We start from the raw sequence: 22908 nt of genomic DNA, 5'->3' as shown, positions 1-22908 counted from the left end.
ATTTTATTTGGCTTATAATTCCTTACTAAATGTAGTATTTCATCTCGATGTACTCCGTCTTTGATATGATTAAAATCAAATTCCTCGTCATTATAATTTGTTTCCGATAGCGAAGAAGGTAAAGTAAACAAATAAATATTAAGCTCTTTTTTTCGTAAATTTTGATACCCTTTAGATCATAATTGTTCTTTATTTCATAAATTACTGTTTCATATTTTTAATTTTATAATTTCTGCATGCCATCTTACCAGATTTAAACTGATGATCTATAATATGGAAAAATCGATAATCCGGAATCGCCGAAGTCCCGACGAGTCCGGATTAACGACTTTTAACTGTAGTAATAACTAAGAATTATGTAAAACAGTAATCAATTAACAAAGTTAAAAATGCAAGAAATACCGTATTTGACGGCACACTTTTTTTCCTAAATTTTTTCTAAAAAACGTTATCTGCGTCTTATATGTGAAGGACACAGCTTAACTTTCAATACGGAATGCTATTTTTAGCCCGGATAAAGGTCTAGACACACATAACGTTTTCTACATCTGCCATAATTATTTTGCGCATGCGTGCAATATCTGTCGCCAAAAAGCGCCAAAGCTCGAAGCTGATGTTGAAGTTCGAACAGGTTCGACGGTCACATTACGCCTATGGAGCCTTTCCTTCTTTACATAGACTTTCTTTGACTCAGCCAACACACGTGTCGGTATCGGTGTTTAAAACTATTTGTTTTAAAAAAAATACTCTGGAAAATATGACTACAGGAAACAAGAGATTAAGCTATACAATTCAGTATAAACTAGGAGTGTTAAACTATGCCAAAGTACATGGAAACAGAGCAGCAGCAAGGTGTTTTGGTCTACCACCTATCGAAAAAATGATACATACTTGGCGACTGCAGGAAGATCAACTGAAGACTGCTAAAAAACAAAAACATAACCTTCAATGTCCAGCTCCATCTTGGCCTGAACTTTAAAATGCCGTAAAAATGTGGGTGATTGATAAGAGGAAATCTGGGATAAGTGTTTCAACCAAAAGATAATCAATGAGGCCAAAGGATTTGCAAGTAAACATGGGAATCAGAACTTTTCATAGTCTGAGTGCTGGTGCTACAGGTTCATGAAAAGGCAAGGCTTATCAATGCGCACAAAAACAACTATTGCACAGAAAATGGCAGCAGGTTATGAAGAAAAAACACTAGTATTTCATAGGTTTGTTATAAATGCATGCAAGAATCTTTTGAGCTTCGTCAAATAGGAAATATGGATGAATTCCACTCACATTTGATGTACCATCCAACAAGACTGAGTATTAAAGGATCTAAATCAATAACCATAAAAACCACAGGTCATGAAAAACCCGATATACGGTAGTTCTAACATGTTGTGCTAATGGCACAAAGCTACCGCTGTTTTTCATATTCAAAAGAAAAACTCATCCGAAAGAAAAACTTCCAATGGGTGTAATTATTCATGTTCATCCAAAAGGCTAGATGGACGAAGCTGGAATCAAACTGTGGTTACAGAACGTATGGGCAAAGCGACCTAATGGAATGTTAAGAAAACCCTCTCCTTTGGTTTTGGATCAGTTTAGTGCCCATAGAACTGAAACCATAAAGAATAAAGCGAAAAAAAAACCCCAGATAGCTGTCATTCCTGGTGGACTGACTAGCCAATTGCAGCCTTTAGATGTATCGGTGAATAAGCCATTTAAGAAAGGAAAAAGTACCAGAACGATGGAACAAGTGGATAGGAGAGCCACATCACGCCCTCACACCCTCAGGTAGAATGAAGCGGCCCTCTATTTCACAAGTGTGCGAGTGGGTAAAAAGATCTTGGGAGGACGTAAAGGCTGAAGTAATTGTTAAGTCCTTTAAGAAATGCGGAATCAGAAATGCTCTTGACGGAACAGAAGACGACGCATTATTCGAAGAAGGTGATACTAGCGATTATGGAAACAGTAGTGATGACGATATTCTCGTTTTCGATGATGATGATAGTGAAAAGGATTTTTATAGTTTTGAAAGTGATTAAAGTCTAATTTCATGATAGGCAACGTTTTCCTTGCATCTGTGTTTTTTGTTGTTTCTGCTTTATTTTGTATTATGTTTGATTGCTTGCCGTTCATTCATTTATTCATTATTGAAATTTACATGTCATGTTCAAAATAGCTTGCCGTTTATTAACTCTCCTTAATAAAAATATGTTCGGTAATTGCATTCAATGATTGTTTATTTGGCTTTTACGAAACGTGAAAACTAAAAGAAACCACATTTTAAGTTATTGTGGTACTGCGCTGTCGTGCGGACTATTGAAAATTTTTTTCCTTGTGTGTGGCCTTCTAAATAAGGGTGCATCTTATATGGCAGTGCGTCTTATATGCCGTCAAATACGGTATGTGCTTCTTGCCTTTTTTTGTTCTATTCTCACCATGCTATGTTTTTGCTTAACACTTTGACTGCCAATCACGCGCCAGGGCATGACATTTTGTTATCAGCAAAGAGCCAATCACGCGCCAGCGGGTGATGTGGGATGATGTCTCAGAAACCCGTCATGCGCTAGCGCGGGAAAATACTATACTTGTTATTCTTTCTCCAGTTCATTTGGCATTGCATGCAGGGCATTTCTTCTGGTATTGGCATGGAGTGAAAATTAGAAACTACATATAAATAATCGCGATTTCGAATTATTGTTTTATTTTTTTATTGAAAATATAATCTTTTAGTGTGAGATATAAAGATGATAGTGCAGGGCCTTCGCACTTGAAAAAAGAAAAGTTCAATATAAAAAGGCTCTTATGGATGATGAAATAGCAAATTTGTTGGCTGAGCTATCGGATGAGTACCCGAGCGATTTTAGTTATGAAAGTGATGATTCGTTCCTCTGACTGGTACCCGTGATATTTCGGATTCTGATGATGATGATGAACGGATCGTGCAAGAGGTTGCATGTCAGCAGGATGATTCAACAATGGCAGAAAACGTTATTTGGGAAAACGATTCAACATCAATGAAAAAATTTCCTTTCATAAAATCCGAGTGTTTGCTCCAACCTGTTTCAGGTAACAATCCTATAGATTTCTTTCGTCATTTTTTCACTGATTGTATCTTGGAAGAAATAGTTGCTGAAACTAATGATTATGCTTATAAAGTACTTTTCGCAAGGAAAAAAAGAAACATTCTCGCATCAATGCATGGAAGGGCACCACAAAAGAGGAACTCTTGGTATTTGTGGGATTGATCATACATATGGGAACTATACAAATCAACCGTATACAAGATTACTGGAAAACAGATTCAGGATATTTGTTTTCCATGTATTTTTAGAAAATATGAGCAGGAATCGGTTTTTGTTGTTACTGAGGGCATTGCACTTCACAAAAGTCCCAGATCAGAATACAGAGCTTCTAAAGGATTGACTGTGTAAAGTAAGAGATATGATGAATTTGTTCAACGCGCGAGTATCTGAAATATATTACCCAAGGCGTGAGATTAGTTTAGATGAATCGATGATATTGTGGCGTGGATGGCTTATATTCAGACAGTATATACCAAATAAATGTCACAAATATGATATCAAGTTGTACATGATCACAACACCTGATGGTATGGTTCTGAAATTTATGATATATGTTGGATGATTATGGTGGAAAAGAACATGCAAAAGTCATTATGAATTTACTCGAGGGAATGCTGGATGTAGGACATAGTATTTTTATCAACAATTATTGTAACAGCTATGAACTGTCAAAATGTCTTGCTGATAGGAAAACTCATTGCACTGGGACAATCAGAAAGACATTTCCGAAAGGGGTAAATGAAAAAAACTGAAGAAAGGGCAAACTGTAGCAAAGTATGCTAATGGTGGGATGATTGCAAAGTGGCAGGATAAGAGAGACGTCACTTACATTTTCAATGAATATAAAAAGGATATGGCGGAAATAAGAAAAAAAAAGAAGTGAAGAAATTAAATCGAAACCTCTACCTGTAATTCATTATAATAAATTTATGGCCGGTATTGATAAGCAAAATCAGATGCTTGCTTATTATCCTTGTAAGAGAAAAACAATTAGGTGGACCACAAAAATATTTGTGCATATTTTGTAAATAATGATGAACAATTCCCACTTTATCTAAAATAAGTATTCCAATGAAAATACATCACTGTATGACTACCGTTTATCCGTAATATGAAGTTTACTGAAACAGCCATCTGTTCTTCGTGCTCCTGTGTGTGATCAGTCTGAATCTGAACATGTGCTGAGTACACAGGAAGAAAAAAAAAGAGGGAAAAATCCTAAGAAAGCAATGCAAAAGTTGCTATTCCCAAGGGAACGTAAAGATATAATATATGTTTGCAAATTTTGTGAAGGATCTCCTGGGTACTGCTTGGATTTTTCAAAGATAATACACAAATAACATTCTAGATGTATCTGTATAATGTCTTTGTAATTTTCTTGTTATAAATTCCTTTGTAATATGTATAATTGTCTGTAATACATATTGATATCAAAATAATGCGTACTATCACTTATTTTTCTTATTTAAATTTATTTTTTACATTCCACGCGCCAGCGCGTGATATGGCATTTGGGGAAAATTTTGACATGTAGTGCCAATCATGCACTGGCGCGTAATTAAAATATTCTTTAATAAAAGGCTTAAATAATATGTAGGTATCACATAATTATCTTTTATTAATATTTTAAAATCGTATTTCTTATAGTAAGTATGTTGGCATCTGGATACGATTTACTTCCATATGGGTGGCAATGACTATCAATCTAACTCTAGTGACTGGTAGTCAATGTGTTAAGAAAAGTCAGAGAATGAACAAACTCGGCATCATTCACTACTTGGCATTGTACACATACTATAGTTCTTCCCATATACACAAAAAGCTGTTTTTACTTTAAAAACAATTAGAAAATTGCACAAATTTGGTGTTGCACACAAATTTTGATCCACAAAAGTAGATTGTTTATGAAGAGCAACTTCATAAAAGTGAATTTTTTCATTCTCTGCTATTGAACAAGATGCTATATTTCAAAGAAGTGCAGTGTTTTCTTTTTTATCAGCTAACAAACTCCAGAGTCCCATTGCAGTTCCTTAGCAGGGGGGAACACTCAAATTGAAGGGGAGAAACCTGATCAGAAAAGTAAATGTCAAATTTAGAGATGTTAAATCAGCTTTCATCTGTTGTATGCACACTTACCTGAATTGCTACATACAGTCAAAAGTCGTTAATTCGGACACCCATAACCCGGAATGATCTATAATCCAGACCTCAAAGCTAAAAATGTTCTGCGCATGCGCCGCGTTGACACATGTGCATAGGCGTTTACGCGTGCGTGTAAGACCTTTAGGACTGAGCATATGCGTGTGCGCAAGCGCAGAATACGTTTTCGCGTGCGTGTTTTATGTATAACGGACGGTATAAGCTAAAATTATCTAATTATCTATTTCAGTTAATGTTGATGATTGCGTTGTACCTTAATCTTCGAATTGGATCCGGCTTATTATTTTTTGCAGACTTTTAAGAGCAATTTTATAAAAGTAAACTTGAACTTTCGATTATGTCAAATAGAATTTCCAATGCTGGAGCTCCCAAAGGATCTAGAAAACGAAAGTATGTTTCGATGTCCATCAAACAAAAAGTGGAATTGCTGCAAAAAATGGATAAAGATATGAAGAAGGTAACAGAGAGGTTAGTGAAAACGAAAAAATTTCGATTGACAAGTTAGTCGGTATTCTCGGCACAGCAATTACGGAACTTGAACAGCGGAACTTTGTAACTGAACAAGAAATCATGTCTGTTTATAGAATTAAAGAGAAAGTGTTATCACATAAAACGAAGCAACTTAAACAACTTACATTGAAAGAAATGTTTAATAAAGTAAACAAATAAATATTAAGCTTTTTTTTTGTAAATTTTGATACCCTTTAGATCATAATTGTTCTTTATTTCACAAAATACAGTTTCATATTTTTAATTTTAGAATTTCTGCATGCCATCTTACGAGATTTAAACTGATGATCTATAATCCAGAAAAATCAATAATCCGGAATCGCCGAAGTCCCGACGAGTCCGGATTAATGACTTTTGACTGTACATGCATTTCAGCGATGTCATTATTTGCCTATTTTGGCAACATAGTGCATTGTTTGCCTCATGAAGGCTTTTTTAAAGGAAGGGGGGTGGCTAATCAAAAAGAACTAAAATTTCTTATTAAGTGTCTCTCATCTTAAACACCTATTAATTTAATTACCTTCATTTGATATTGCGAAATTATTCTATTTGATACAAATTCTCATTTTTAATACAGCTATATCTTATTAGTTTTTTATTTTAATTGTAATTACTCTGGTATTTTTTTATTGTTATGGTACCAAGAGTCCTGTTGTTATAATGGACTGTGCCAAAGTGATAACCCTATATAAATCTCTTCAGAAACCTATGCTAAATGGCCAACGGAGCTCTTGGTATAATTTAAATAATAGAACCATAATAATTCTTCTAAAAGTATTCATATAAAATGAAATTAAAATTTTCATTTCTTTGTAAAAAAGTATTTTATAAAAAGCGTGTGATTTTTGTAGAAATAATGAATTTATAACTAGATGAAGTTTAAATTTACAATTCAGTTTTATTGGTGATTGTGTACTGTGAACTCTTACTGAACACCATCGTTATATCATTAATACATTGCACATATGGCAAAATCGTGTTCTGCAAATTTAGCTTTCTGTCGAAAAAATGTGTTAGCTATAGTTCAGATTAAAAAAGAATATATAATTTAAATAAACTTAAATATCATTGTACTTAAAAGTAAAAAATTAATGTTAATTAAAATAATTTTTGTTATTCCTTAATAAGTACATAATAGATTTTTTTTTAAAGCTGGTGATTTTTGCTTTGGACTATGACTAATGCAACTTTTAAAAAGTTTCACTGGAAAGAGCACAGAATTTTTCAAGGCTTCTCATAAAATATCGTCTGCTTTCTTCATTTGGGTCAATGTCCATTGCAAAATCTGACAGTTCATGCTTTTTTTTTTTAACTATTTGTTTAAATTCTTGAAAATTAAAGGTGTTTTACCTTCTTTCATGTCACTGTCTACTTTCTTTCTTTTCATCATCGACGTAATAGCTGGCCCACTGGGTTAGGTGCTTTTCAGCCTGTTGGATTCCATTGATGGATTTAAAAATAAATTCGTGAATAAATATAAATAAGAAGCTTAGTACTGTGTCCTCCTGGGATTGGCCACGAAACAAGGAACATTGAAATGACCAGAACATGGAAAGAAGGTGCATTGTGGGGACTGGGGACTGCTGAGACTAAGCGGAACACTTTTCATTATTATCGTACATGTTAGGTATACAGTTATATTAAGGATGTGCTATAATAATCAGGTACAGATGTAAAGATGATCAAATACACTAGACTCTCGATTATCCGCGAGCGGATTATGCGCGCCTGCCACACAATTTTTTTTTTTAATAAGCAAAGAAAATAAAAATCTTCACAAAACTGAGCGAAATGTTAAATTTGCTAAACATCGTGCTTATTTATGGCAAAAATATCCCAGGCCTTCTCAGAACCTTCCCCTCTGATGAGTAAGTGATTTCTTGATTTCTTACTCACCCTTGCAGAGCCCGCTCCACCGCCCTCTCTCATCTTAATCTTACTGACACGTCCACTTCCTCCCACTCGTCATTGTTAGTTTAAGCCTGAGAGTGTTTGCGAACCGGTCGGAGTTAATTTCTTATCTCTTATTGTGTTCAGTGCTTGTGCTTTTTGGTTTTGCGTTTTTCATTACCTATTTAAAATGTCAGGAAAACGAAAGAAGGTTGTGTTGACGATTGCGCAAAAACTAGAATTAATTTCCAAAGTAGCGAACGGCGCTACAAGGCAGTAGATGGAATTGGATTACGGAATTGTGGAAACAACAGTGCGTGACATTCTAAGGCAAAAAGACAAACTGGTGAACTTTGCATCAATGTCGGACAGTGCTTCCGCAATGAAAACACGAAAAACTTATGAAGGTTTCTACCTTTGATGAGCTAGACACGGCACTGACAGAGTGGTTAGCTCAAGTTCGAAAAGAGGGTACGCCTGTAAATGGTCCTATCATTGCGGCGAAGGCAAAATCCATTTTTGAGTTGTTAGGCGTGAAAGAAATTTTCATGCGTCTTCTGGCTGGTTGACTCGTTTTAAGCAGTGACATGGAATTCGAGAAATTAGACTTCATGGGGAGAAACTTAGTAGTGACCAACAAGCAGTCGACGATTTCCACCATGAATTTGAAGGATTTATTTTAAAAGAAGAGCTATCTTTTGAACAAATTTACAGTGCCGACGAATCGGGACTTTTGTGAAAATGTCTTCCCACTCATGCTTTATCATCTGAAAGTGAAAGTAAAGCGGCAGGTCATAAAAACAGCAAGGAAAGGATCACTATCATGTCTTGCATTAACACTACCGGTGGACTTAAACTTAGACTTGTTGTCATTAGAAAGTAAAAAAAAAAAAAAAAAAAAAAAAAAAAAAAAAAAAAAAAAAAAAAACGAGATCTTTCAAAGGCACAAGGATAGAAAATTTGCCCGTTGATTACTTTAACCAAAAAAAAAAAAAAAAAGGATAAATGAACCGAAACATTTTTCACGACGGTTCGAAAAAATCTTTGTTCTTCAAGTGCGCAAACATCTTAAATCGTAAAACCTGCCTGAAAAAGCTCTGCTATTGATCGACAACACACCTTCTCACCCAGCAACAAGCTTGCTAAAGTCTTCTAATGGACAAATTTTTGCAAAGTTTCTTCTCCCAAACGTTACTAACCCCCTAATCCAACCCATGGACCAAAGAGTCATTGCAATAATGAAGAGAACATACGGAACCAAGCTGCTAATGATCTGAAAAGAGTTTTGGAAACACTACACAATCTTAGACAGCATCTACAATGTTGCATCTGCATGGGACTCAGTGAAACTGTCAACTCTCATAAAATCATGGTGAAAACTCATGCCTAATGTTGAAGCCAACAACAACATAACCCCTTTGAGTTGTGAAGAAGAGAATGAAGATGTAGACACGCCCATGGCAACTCTTGCTGATATGGTGAAAACAGTTCCGGACGGTGAGAACGTCGATGCTGAAAACATTAACGAGTGGTTGGAGTGTGACATCAACGAACTTGGCTTCGAACGCCTGACAGATGACGAAATTGTGAAGAAAACGAGGGAAGAGACTGAGAATGACCGAGATCCACAGTGTCAAGAGTGTGCCGAGAGTATCTAATTTCAGGCATAACATCCCACCATGGACAGCGCAGTGGCCGACCACCTGCACTTAACGACCGAGACCAGCGACGTCTGCGTAGAGTTGTCAATGTTCACAGACAAGCAACACTGCATCAAATAACCGCAGAAATCAATGTGGGACGTACGAGGGACGTGTCCGATAGGACAGTGCGGCGAAATTTGTCTTCCTTGGGCTATGCCAACAGAAGACCGACTCGAGTGTCGCTGCAGGCGATGACAGCACGATATCGCCTGCAGCGACTCTCGTGGGCTCGTGAGCATAGGAGAGCGAAGTGAAGGCAAAGGAGAGCCCACTGTGCAGATGCGGAAGACTCACAAAGCGGCTTTGCAACAATTCGACGGATCGCTGAGCTATTTGGAAGAACAAGACGACGCGGAATTGGCCGAGAAACTTATGCTACGAAAAATGCAATCTCGGATCAAGAGAAAATGCTTCCAAAGCAAGAAGCAAACTCAAATGACTGATTTCTTCTAAAAGGTGTAGTTTTACAGTTATGCTTTTGTAATTACATAATACATTAGAGTATTAAAGCAGTACATATGTTTTAATTTTCCTGTGTATCCTTGACGCCTCTCGTAAGTACAAATCACTTTTCTGTTTTCATTAACAAAATTCATTTTAAGTTAGTTTTGAGTGATATACTAAAATATTAAGCGTTAGCTAAACATTTCCTGCTGTTTATTTTACGTTTTATTGTACATAAAACGATTTTTCAAAGTTGGAATGACTGTTTTCTCTTTTGCTATACCCGTTTTTAGCTTTTTTCGGATTATCCGCGATTTTTGTTATCCGCGTCGGCCGCGCCACCCAATTCCGCGGATAATCGGGAGTGTACTGTACATTACAAATTGTGGAATACATTTAATGAGTTCTGGACATTAAGTAAATTAATATATGTAAGGAGCGGGCTGCTGACGGCACAGTGTCCAAGGAAAGAAGTCACTCCAGGCTGTCTCAGCAATGCTTTTAGCGATGGTAGTGCAGTCTCTAATGCGGCTGAACACATATTTATTCTTAATTGTGTTCTTAAAGCATGCCTGCATATTGATTGCAGTTGGTCTTTTTAAATGTGGATTTCAAGTGTGTGAGCAGTCAAACAGATAGTGATCTGGGTCACCAGTACTGTCACAAATAATGTACTATGGTCACTGTCTCTTAGGCAAAATCTGTGAAGATAAGACATATATGGGCCATTCCCTGTCAGATACTGTGTGAGGTGCTAAGAGCTGCTATTTAAATTGTGACTAACTTTTGCTTGGAAATCATACAGTCTTCTGCCTGTGGTGCTTGTCTCCCAGTAGTTTTGCCACTGCTTCATTAGTTCACATTTGAGGGTAGTTATCAGATATGAGGAGGAAGGGGGCACGCCAATGCTAGCTGGGGCCTCAGACTTGCAGGAATCGAAATTAATAGTTTTTGCATGTCTCTGACTGGTGTCTGACATGGGATGTCTGCTGCGGCCATCCTGGATGGCCTGCAAGCTTGACATTGAGTCTGTGTAAATTACTTTATACCTGCTATTGTTAGCAGTAAAGTCCAGAGCTGCCTTTAGGGCTGCCTGAAACACCGAGTTACTCGGATGAAGCTTCTTAGCCCAGGAAGGGATTATGTAGTCACCCTCCATTGCACACCAAGCACTGCCAGTCCCGAGTTCTCCTTTGGAGCCATCAGCATATACGGCTAAGGATTGTAATGCACTTGGAGGCTTACAGTTTGCTTCTGTATCGAAGTCTGCAGGGTGGCAAGGAGAGTGAGCCATGTGATTCTTGTAGTCCGAGGATACATAAGTCTTAATCCGAATAGTAACATCTTGTTTTAGTCTGATCACTCTCACCACAACTCTCTTGCTCTGTACTATCAAGTGCAAGGGTGGAATCCCAGCCAATACATTTCTACCAAACTTCGAATCTACCAAACTTTTCTGCGCTGTAGTGTCTTTATGGGGATCGTCATGCTGGAAAATCGTTTCCATATACACTGAAGTGACAAAAGTCATGGGATGGCAATATGCAAATATACAGATGGCAGTAGTATCGCGTAGAAAATGTATAAATACGAAGTGCTTTGGCAGGGCTTTCATTTGTGTTCAAGTTATTCATGTGAAGAGGCTTTGACGTGATTAAGGTCGCACGACGAGAATTAACAGACTTTGAACACGGAATGGTAGTTGGAGCTAGATGCATGGGTCATTCCATTTCGGATATCGTTAGGGAATTCAACATTCCGAGATCCACAGTGTCAAGAGTGTGCCGAGAGTATCTAATTTCAGGCATAACATCCCACCATGGACAGCGCAGTGGCCGACCACCTGCACTTAACGACCGAGACCAGCGACGTCTGCGTAGAGTTGTCAATGTTCACAGACAAGCAACACTGCATCAAATAACCGCAGAAATCAATGTGGGACGTACGAGGGACGTGTCCGATAGGACAGTGCGGCGAAATTTGTCTTCCTTGGGCTATGCCAACAGAAGACCGACTCGAGTGTCGCTGCAGGCGATGACAGCACGATATCGCCTGCAGCGACTCTCGTGGGCTCGTGAGCATATCGGTTGGTCCCTAAACGAATGGAAAACCGTGGCTTGGTCAGATGAGTCACGATTTCAGTTGGTAAGAGCTGATGGTAGGCTTTGAGTGTGGTGCAGACTCCACGAAGCCATGGACCCAAGTTGTCAACAAGGCACTGTTCAAGCTGGTGGTGGTACCATAATGGTCTGGCCTGTTTTTACATGGCATGGACTCGGTCCTTTGGTGCAACTGAACCGATCATTGACTGGAAATGGATACATTCAGCTACTTGGAGATCACTTACAGCCATTCATGGACTTCACGTACTCAAACAACGATGGGATTTTTATGGATGACAATGCGCCATGTCACCGGGCCACAATTGTTCGCGATTGGTTAGAAGAACATTCTGGATAATTCCAGCGAATAATCTTCCAGTGAATAATTCCACCTAGATCGCCCGACATTAATCCCATAGAACATTTATCGGACATCATCGAGAGGTCAGTTCGTGCCCCAAACCCTGCACCGTCAACACTTTCACAATTATGGACGTCTATAGAGGAAGCATGGCTCAATATTCCTGCAGGGGACTTCCAACGACTTGTTGAGTCCATGCCACGTCAAGTTGCTGCACTTCGCTGGGCAAAAGGAGGACCGACAAAATATTAGGAGGTATCCCATGACTTTTGTCACTTCAGTGTATGTGTCACTGTTTGGGAACTGGTGTTGGCACATTCTGACAGATTGACGTAGCTAGACTGGTAGGTTTGAAGACCTTATCATGAGCAACTTTGAATAGTCTACCAAACTTTTCTGTTGCGTTCATACAATATTTCTGCCAACATTCCAGTTTAGCCTTTGAAATCTTCCGTTTGTAGACTGCGTGGTTTTTCTTGAATATCATTTCCTGTGTCTCTCTTTCATTTGGATCATGGCAACCTTGAAAACGGCACCTAAGGGCCCAAACTCGACTCTGTTTGGCCACTAACATGGTATTCCATCATGGAGTTTTATTTGGAATAGAGTGACTTCGCCGTTTAAGTACTTTATCGCAGACCGTCTGCAATGTGTTTATTATCATATTGTAAGCCGTATCGAGCCTTTATCACTTACATTTTCAAAGGCTGCTGCTAAATGAGAAACATGAGGCACTAAAGAGCTGCCAAATTTCTGGGAATTTATATAATTTGTTTTCCATCTATTTTTAACTGCATATTGGTATTCTGAGTCAATGTCAAATCTAATAAAACGATGGTCACTTAATGATGGGCAATAACTCCAGACATTCCAATTGTTTGTTCTTGGGTAAATGGGAGTAGTTGCTGGTGTAATATCTGGCCATCCCTCTGCCTGTGTGCTCTAGAAAGTTGGAGGACTGTCAGTTGAATTAACTATCGTCAGGCCATGGGATGTTATAAAGTCCAGAACTGGCACTGCTCTTCTGTTTCCTTCTGGCGCGCCCCAAAGAAGGCTTGCGGCATTAAAGTCTCCTGCAACAATTTTGCTGTGAACTGGAAGTGCAACTACATATTCTAGTTCAGTCAGAGCTAATGTGATATCATGTGAGGGCGGAATATAGACACTTGTGAAAGCAATGTTCCCATTAGGGCTCTAAATCTGAATGGTGATTGAGTATTTACCTTTGTACATTAGTAATGGTCTGAGCGGATCATTGTACATTATTGCTGTTAGATTACTGGTTGACTGAAGTACTTTGAAAGAACTCATGCCTACAATTTTTCCATTTGCGGTGTAATATTCTTGCATTAGAGCCACTGGAAAGTTATTTTTCATTATAATTTGGGCTGCGTTGTTTGTTGCAGCCTGGCATCTCTGGAGATTCCTCTGTAAGACGGAGAAACCCTGAAGTATACTCTTGTGTACAAGACCTTGCATTTTGCTTAATGTTGATAAGCTGCTCTGAGGCGACTGAGGTCTGCTTGGTATGCTGGGCATATTCCTGCACTTGCCAAGTGTGTTACTTCGTAAGTTGTGCCTAGTTTCTTATTTGAATCTTCACAGTTAATACAGTGAGGTGTAGTTGTAGTACACTTGCCAACTGCTTGACCTTTACCACAGGTGGCATACGCGGGGGATGACCTGCAAGTGTGGCCGATGTGGCCTAGTTTTTGGCAGTTGTAACACCTCTTTACTTTGAAAAATTGTCTAAATGTGCATGAGCTAAAACCAATGAAAACACAGGGGGGGGGGTCTTTTACAAAGTCAAAACTGCTGTTGTGAATATCTACAATCCAATTGTTATCACCTGGGTACTTACGTACAGGTGTCCTTGGTATTATGTGAGACTGTGTAACTGACAGCGCCAGATTCACAAAAGCCTCACTTATACTGTCACAGGGTTCGTAGTTGTCCTTACAAGTGCTTATAAGTCCTTATATTTGAAAATGAAATATAAAAGCCCTTATAGATGCTTATTTTTTTCTTTAAAGCACTTACTTTTTGTTTTTAATGCTTATTTTTTGCTTTTAGTGCTTTTTTTTTTATAATGAACGTACATTTTTTCTCCGTACCAAAGCCGAAACTAAATAAACAACTTTACTTACTTATATGGAACGTCAGATGGTGAGTCATAATCCCAGAAATAGCTTTCCGCCCCTTTCTCTGCATTAACATAATGTGCATGTCGCTCTATTGGTCAAAGAATTGCGAAAGCGGTAGAAAATTCCGTTACATTCCGTATTCTTTTGCTCCCACCTAACACTACACACGTTTGAATTTCTATCAAGATTTTAATAATTTACATTCTCGTTCCGCGTGGTGAGTTCATATTCGCGTTTATTATGATCGGTATTCATATATTATGAATATATGTATGAATATTTATAATATTATATTTGCAGTAACTGCTGAAGTATAGATAAACTTCAAAAATGGGTAAGTGTGTTTTAACACAAATTAGTTTTCAAAGGAATAATATTCGGAATGGCATAAATAAAGTGAAAGTAATCGAATAGTCAAAATAATTTCTTTTTTTTTGCCAGAGTTCTCCCCAAAATCTCGAATATTGAAACCGTTACAGTTCGCAGCAAAGTAAGCAACGGACTTTTTTTGGGGGGTTCACTTTCCCATCTGGATTGAATAGGACTAAATGTTCTGCGGTGTACCAAACCAAGCGAAGAATGATTCTATTCCGGAAATTTAACGCAGTCTGTTCAAAATTAGAATGACAAGCACCCCAGATTGGTAAATCTCTTTATATATGAGTACAGCAGCGATATCGCGCGGAGCGCGACGTGTCCTGCTCAATGATAAATATGCCACATGGGCGCATGTCGGTGAAAACCACACGAAGCAAAGGACCATTTTCCTCTATTTAGTTTTTTATTCTCCGAATACCGGCAGCTTGTTTATTCCGATTGCGTAATATCACGTGCAGAAGAATTAAGGCGCATATATTCGCAATAACGTTTGCGATATTTTGCAGAGATGAAAGAGTTTTACTGCGCTTGCTAAGCAGATTAATTTTCAGTTCCACTGGACTATTTTTTATATGATGCACATATCGAAATGTAAAGAGCATTATTTAGCTGAAAAATCTAAAGAATGGCTACAACCTACCCCCCCTTTCCACTTTTACCAGTTATGCTTGACTATTCAGAATTTTCAGATATTCAGAAATTTCCGAGTATGCCGTTTAGTTAAGCTTTTACCGTTAAAGGATGACTGCATGAAGAAATTTCCCATCTTTTGATTTCAGAAAAGCTCCTTTTTACTTCCTTGTATGAAGTAAAAAGAAAGTATTTTAATCGCGAAAAGTTTCAGGCAGCATATTTCAGCGAAAATATTCATTTTGACTGCTATCGAATGTAATTTAACTATGTTTTTGCGTGATATCTGTACGTAAGAACAGAATAAAAGACTCGTTTCAACCAAAAAAAAATTATAAAACTGCTTTAAAATTAATTCTGAAGACAATTTTTCGTGGCAATTTTTTCTGTATGAACGTATGTACGTATCTAGCATAACTCAAAAACGAGTAGCCTCAGAACGTTGAAATTTTGTATATAGGACTACTATAACATGAAGATGTGCACCTCGTATTTTGGTTGCAATCGGCCGCACCAAACGTATATAAATATAATTATATATATATCTGTTACCCGGCTCAGTGATCTCAGTTTCTTTATTCTTATATGCTTGTAAATTGTACATTTTTTGCTTTAAAAATGATTGAATTATGCTGTTTTTATCTTCCGGTTAAGGTTTTTATGCCTTTAGTAAATCTGTATGCAATAGTTTTAGAATTATCAACAATTTTAAAGTTGTTTAAGTGCCGCTAAGCCCTTTTTTGTGGCGGCCTTTGATTGTTTACATTTGAAACAGCAGACCAGTGGATTTGTTGCCAATCTAGAGAAACTTACCTTCGCAACAACAAAGATAAAGCTTTCATTTATTATTGCCAATTAAATCATGCTTAATCTTTTCTGGAATTTTTTTCGAGGAAATAAGTGTTAAAGATTAACTTCGTAACTTTTAATATAGATATTCTGAATTTTTATGTATTTTTGCCTTCTCGCGAAGAGAGAACTGAATTAATGGAATGAGAAATACTCAATCGTCTGTGAAAAACTGTTCCTTTTTTGTTTTTTGCTTTTGCTTAATTTCTTTATACATCATTCTAGCTTTATTATAGTATTTGAATAGAACATGTGGCAACGATTAGATAATTCTATTCTTTAAATGATATAAATTTTGTGCATTAAGAGTTATAATATGAACGAAATATAATACTGTTAAGTGAATCTAGCGCCAGAGTGTCACTATGGTAAGCAAATACTAGAGTGAATTTTAAAAAATGCATTTATTCTATTGTGGTTTATGCGCTGTCAGCGAAGTAGATTTAATTTAATCCAATAAGTTTAAATGAAATGCAAGAAAAAATGCGTATAATTTAATATTCCGTACAAGGAAGTCATGTGGTGTACACATCAGATTTTTTTACTTATTTTCACTTAAATTACTTTGTCTGCAATATCTGTTAAAGGAAAACTGTTATACAATGAAAATTTAGAAAATGTTCAGAATTTTGATTTAAGCTATTTAAATATTAATAAGATTGGAAAAATAAATTGTACTTATTTTAGGTGCCAAGTGAATATAATAAATATGGTTTATTTTTATTTATTTTCTCTATTTTGAACAGAAATTTCGTCATTAAATCTTGTAATATGATTTAGTTCTGCATATTTGTTTTCTCTTATTGTAAACTAGTTCTGTGAATTGAACTGTTATTTAAAATTTAAAAAAATAATGTAATTGTTTTCCATGGTTGGGTAATACTCATTCTCTCTTAATTAATACTGAATTTCTCATATTTTAAATTACAAGTCTAATTTTTCTTTTAAGATCATGCAGTTGTGTATAATGTAATTAGACAGGTGCTTATTTTTTTTCCTAAAATGTGCTTGAAAACTGCTTATAAGTGCTTATTTTTTAACTAATATGTGGCTGCGAACCCTCAGTTGTGGCTGAGGCTGGCACACCGTAAACTATCACTGAAGTTTGTCTACTGGTATTATATTATAATTTCATTCATTTCTTTATTCATCATTTCTGGATTAGTTCTCTGACTTCTACTTCTTCTGTACCTGCAAATCTTTTGCCACCAGTTGTTTTTACAATTTTTACAGTTTTTTGGCTTCATTTTCAATCAATGGAAATCTCTTAAAGCTTTTGATAACTTCTGGCCACAGCTGATGAAAACATTCTTTGTTAAAGAATGAACAATGAGCTGCATATAAATGAAATTTTAGGGTTGTTCAGCTGCTTATATTGAACTGCGTATAAATGAAATTCTAGTGTTCTAAGGTTAAGAACAATTAAAAAAGCGTGCGTGTGAAATTTTGTTCCACAACTCCGCATTTAGTAAGGTTTACTTTAATTGAAATAATATATTATTTAATAATATTATTTAGTGGAATATACTCTGGACTTGTATTAAATGTAGCACTTGTACAAACTGTAAATTATGAGGAAACATATAAATTCTAAATTCACTGTTCTTAATGTACAAAATAAAGAAGTATGAGAATGAGATCACAAAATCATGACCATAAAACAGTGATTGAAGTTAATGATTTTGTAGAAGTTTTATATATATTGAAGAAATAGTTTTGTTAGATTTTTTTTTAATCAATATTTTTTTCCCTTTTCTTAGTGTCTCTCGGAGACTGGATTAAAAATGGCATCAGAGGCGTGTGGTTTAAGGTGAACATTGCAAATGCATCATACATTCCTATTTTGGTCAAGGTAATCTTTGCAAGTATGTCATAAATGTAGACAAACATAGTTACTAAAACTTGAAATAATGATTTTCCTTGTTATGCAGCATTATTATTTTCTCTGTGTGAATAAGAAAGAGGTAAATATGCTAAAAATCTCACATTTCTCTCATATATATAGCCAGTATAACACTAAAAATTACTATAGATAAAAGAAATTTGCTTAATTTTCTATTATCTTTCATTTCATTAATGTATTTAGGTAGTATTATTCTTTTTCCCCCTTTCCTATATAGATACAATTTTCTGTAATGTGAACATTATATATCTTTTTATCAGTAGGACTTTACAAATTTTAGGATAAACTGTAAACGTTTAGAAATTTTTATGTGATTAATGAGTAAAGTAAATTTTTGTTCATGTATTGAAAAAATCAGCATTTATATAAATTTAATTTAAGATTTTTGTACTTAAAAATGAAAGGCAAGAAAAATATTCTGGGTGTTACAAAAAATATCAGTGTGTAACTTTTGTTTTGTTTTAATATATTTAATTTAATTACTCTATTAACACTAATTACTCTATAAACACTCTTGTTACACATTATTATGTGAGTGTTTATAGAGTGTTTATCCATCTTAATTAAAAAAATTTTTAAAATGTGGCATATACAAAAATTAGTTTTTAAAAAAAAAAAAAAAAAAAAAAAAAAAAAGATTTTCTCTGTGTTTTCCTCATGACTAGTTTTTTCTAAAATATATATGAAGATAGCAGAAAAAAAAACTCTTTTTTACTTTAATCCTTACTAAAATTATAAATGCGAATGTGAGTTTGCTTGTTTGTTTGTTGCGCTTTCACGCCTTAATTACTTAACCGATCATCATGAAATTTTCAAGAAATATTTTTTATATATTAGAAAACGTTATAGGCTATAAAATATTTTTGTACGACTTTAATTAGCCGAGATATTAATTAAAAACTCCCCTACATTTTCACTTACTTTGTTCAGTTTTTCCCTATTAACCAGTTCACGACGGTCCGAAGCGTTGTCTTGGGACAACCGAAGCGTTGTCTTGGGACGGCTATTTAATAGGATGCGTTATCTTGTGGGGATGGGCGCTGCTAAGCCTAACTTGGAAAAAAATTCGTATAAATTAAATTTTTCATCCAATTGTTCCAATTTTTGGTACATTATTAGAAGAATATTCAGGTAGTTGTCAGAATTAATTTTAAAGCTTTATTATTATATTTCTTTAAGAATTTTATAAAATACTCATTCTAGAATAATATAATTTTCCCCTTATCCCACAAATAAATATATATAGAAAAATATCCAAACAATCACAGATTTTATTTAACACAACACACAATTAAAATTTAAAAATATTAAAACTGTCTTTTATAAAAATTCAACGAACAAACAACGAAAAGTAAGCAATATTTCAAAATGAGACAGTGTATGATATTCTTTGAAACATGGGTGTGTGCAAAGTCCAACATTGCATATGTCATAGGAATATAATATCTGCTTCTATTTTACTCAGCAAATTTGACTCATTTTTCTGCATTTAGATATTGCTTTCATTTGCCATTTAAAAAAAAATACATTTCACTGACGATAAAAAATACATTGACATTACATTGCTCAACACCCACCCGCGAATCTCGCTCTCATTCCGAAACAAAATACTAAAAATATAAAACATTGCGGAGGAATTAAGGTACTTAACTTTCAATATATTTCACCATAACAGACATACAGCTACATCTAGTGGCAATAAAAAATACTAATTAAATGGTCTATCTAAAAAGTCAAATGTGGTACGCCGGCCATAGAGTGAACTAAATGGCGATTCAAATATGACACACCCGGCCGCGAGATGTTTGATGCTGATGCATATATTTTCACGGGTTAAAGGGATTATATGCATATATGTTCACGGGTTAAAGGGATTTGGCTACACACCAATTAATTTTTTCACAAATATCTATGGAAGGGCGGTTAGTTGAATTTCGAGACACATAATCCCCAATTCCAAAAATTCGTGAGAATCCATTGATACCATTCTCATCTTTGTACGACTTTAATCAGCTGAAATATTAGTATAAAAACTCTGAAACTCTTAAAAACTCTGAAAACGCTAATTTGAATGAGACTCAATAGTGAAATTAGGGATTTTTTCTTAGGTCTTCCCGTGTGGGTCCAATAAATTGGTGATGAAAATTATAACTTTTGATCTAATTATCTAAATTTCTCGAAATTTAGAAATTTGTGTTGCACTCTGAATGATTGGTGGTGGAACTGTTTTTGTCGCTTAATTATTTTGAGCTTAATCGCAGATGAAACAATACTCTTCTTGCTATAGTTAACTCTTTGTTCACAGGCTGAGATTCGAAAGCGATGGAAGGGGTCAACTGTTGGGTTCGCGAAAAGGTCAAAGTTCACGGATTTACGCACAGAAAATCATTTAAAAATTAATAACTTGATTTTTCTAATTAACTTACTTGAAACTATTATCAACATTTCGACTTTTGTGATATATTTAATGTTTTGTTTCGTATTTATTAAAGATCTATACATTTGTTTGATATATTTCTGTTATTATTGCTTGAAAAATTGCATTTACATTTTATATGTTTTACTGTGTGCGATAACAACTATTGTTTTATCATTTTAAGGCACTCGAACGTTCTTTATTTTTAAAAATAACCCTTTGGTTAGTTGTAAATACAAAATATCCACAGCCTATAGGTATCGAAGAAGAGCAGTATTTACTGAAATCTTATGCGGAGTGTATTTTTAAAATTCACGTGGAGCTGTAACTTATTTAAGGACATCAACGTGAGCGAAGCCTCGGGTAAAGCTAGTCTTGTATAAAAGGCCAATTTCTTTATGTCTTGTAAATAGTTTTTTTTTTTTACCTTTATTTTGCTACACAATGTTTACAGAACTTATTTTGCATATTTCTCATTCCTGAAACTTTGTCTCTGATAATATATTTCTTAATTGTGGATATGGAATGTAATTATCAGTTTTTCTTCATTTATGTGCATAAGGTACATTATGTACGTTAAAAGTGAGCTGAAATATGCTTTCTTTATAAGTAATTATTTAACATGAATTTGATTTGATATCTACAATGACATCAGTTTTGTTTGTTAAAAATAATTTTTGAAATAATAAAGCGTGTTTATGTTAATGTCCAAAATGGACCAAAGCTCACACATCTGCAGTTTTGAAGATTTTCTTATACGGTACAAAGTCCGTAATCCGGACGTCCATTATCCGGAATGTTCTATAATCCGGACCTTAAAGCCGCAAACTTTTTTTTTCGTATGCTTTACGCATGCATGTTTAATGTATAACGGACGGTATAAGCTAGGCTAAAATTATCTTTACTGATTCTAAGGAATTTCAGTTATGCAGATTGCGCTGTTCCTTAATCTTCTAATTGGATCTGGCTTATTATTTTTTGCAGACTGTTAGAGCAATTTTATAAAAATTAAGCTTGAACTTTCGATTATATCAAAAAGAGTTTCCAAAAGTCGGCACTGGGCGGATTCATTGAACCCATTACTAGTGAACAATTATCTCCAGAATAAATTTACAACGCTGATTAAACTGGTTTTTTCTGTCAATATGTACTTTGAAATACCTTGGCAACCTCTACAGAAAAGGCTCCAACTGGTGTCAAAGATTCGAAAGCGAACTAAAAATTTTAGCGTGCGCAAATGCTGCAGGAACATACAAGTGCAAACTTTTCATAATAGGAAAGCTGCACGACCTCAAGCATTTAAAGGACTAATGATTTTCCCTGTTATATATCGTGCAAATAAAAGAGCATGGATGACACAAGCATTGATGAATGATTGGTTCGAAAATCATTTTATACCCGAGGCTTGGTGACATGTGAATTCGGTTGGTTTACCTGATGACTCAAAAAATAGTCCTGATTGTTGACAACTGTTCCGTGCATACTTCATTTAAAGTTTTAGTGTCCATATTATTCTTCCCTTCAAATTGTATGTCTATCATTCAGCCTATGGATATGGGAATAGGGCATGCGCTGAAATGCAAATATAGAGTAGCATTTTTAAAATCTATGTTAAATTTCTTAAACAATGGCAAGACTATTCAAAGCTTTTTGAAATTTTTTAGCATAAAATCTGCTGTGTGGAGCATCATAACATCGTGAGAGGATGGGTCTCCAGATACGTTAAAAAATGCTTGGCATAATTAATGGCCAGCTACCATATTTCATGACAATGAATATTAATTGCCAGCTACCATTTTAGGCCATAATTAATGGCCAGCTACCATTTTAGGACAATGAAAATGATAGCTACGAATTTGAAGGTTTTTGGACATCGCAAACTAAAGATGAAATTTTCCAGTTATTAGATCTTGTAAAGAAATACGGAGAAGTGGTAATAAATGAAGAGGATGTAACAGAAGTTTTTCATTGTGACGACAATGGCCCAATCATCAATCAATTAATGGACGGCGAAATCTGTAGTATGGTTCTAAACCCAGAAAATGCCACTACCGATAGTGAAGAAAGTGACAGAGAAGTTACTGAAAACGAAAAAAGCAATTACAGGACTTGAACAGTGGAACTTTATAACTGAACAAGAAATTATGTCTCTTCAAAGAGAAAGTATTAGCACAAAATCGAAGCATCTTAAACAACTTACATTGAAAGAAATGTTTAATAAAGTAAACAAATACATATTAAGCTTTTTTTATGAATATTGATACTCTTTAGATCATAATTGCTCTTTATTTCATAAATTACGGTTTCATATTTTTAATTGTATAATTTCTGCATGCGA

The 22908-nt window shown here is 35.3% G+C and overlaps 1 protein-coding gene across 1 annotated transcript in view; it reads left to right on the top strand.

The window, feature by feature from the left end:
• The window catches only part of LOC118200504 (uncharacterized), a 104531-nt gene that overhangs the window by 16259 nt on the left and 65364 nt on the right, over positions 1 to 22908 (top strand). The window contains exon 2 of the mRNA XM_085821736.1: positions 18012 to 18103. Within this exon, the coding sequence (XP_085677862.1) occupies positions 18012 to 18103 (92 nt within the window). The remainder of the gene's footprint in view (positions 1 to 18011; positions 18104 to 22908) is intronic.

The sequence above is a fragment of the Stegodyphus dumicola genome, chromosome 8 (assembly GCF_044657685.1).
Source record: "Stegodyphus dumicola isolate Sdum_Otavi_A_Nest chromosome 8, ASM4465768v1".
Classification (NCBI taxonomy): Eukaryota; Metazoa; Arthropoda; class Arachnida; order Araneae; family Eresidae; genus Stegodyphus; species Stegodyphus dumicola.
Note: the sequence above shows the minus strand (reverse complement) of the source record. Positions and strands in the feature narration are given on the sequence as shown.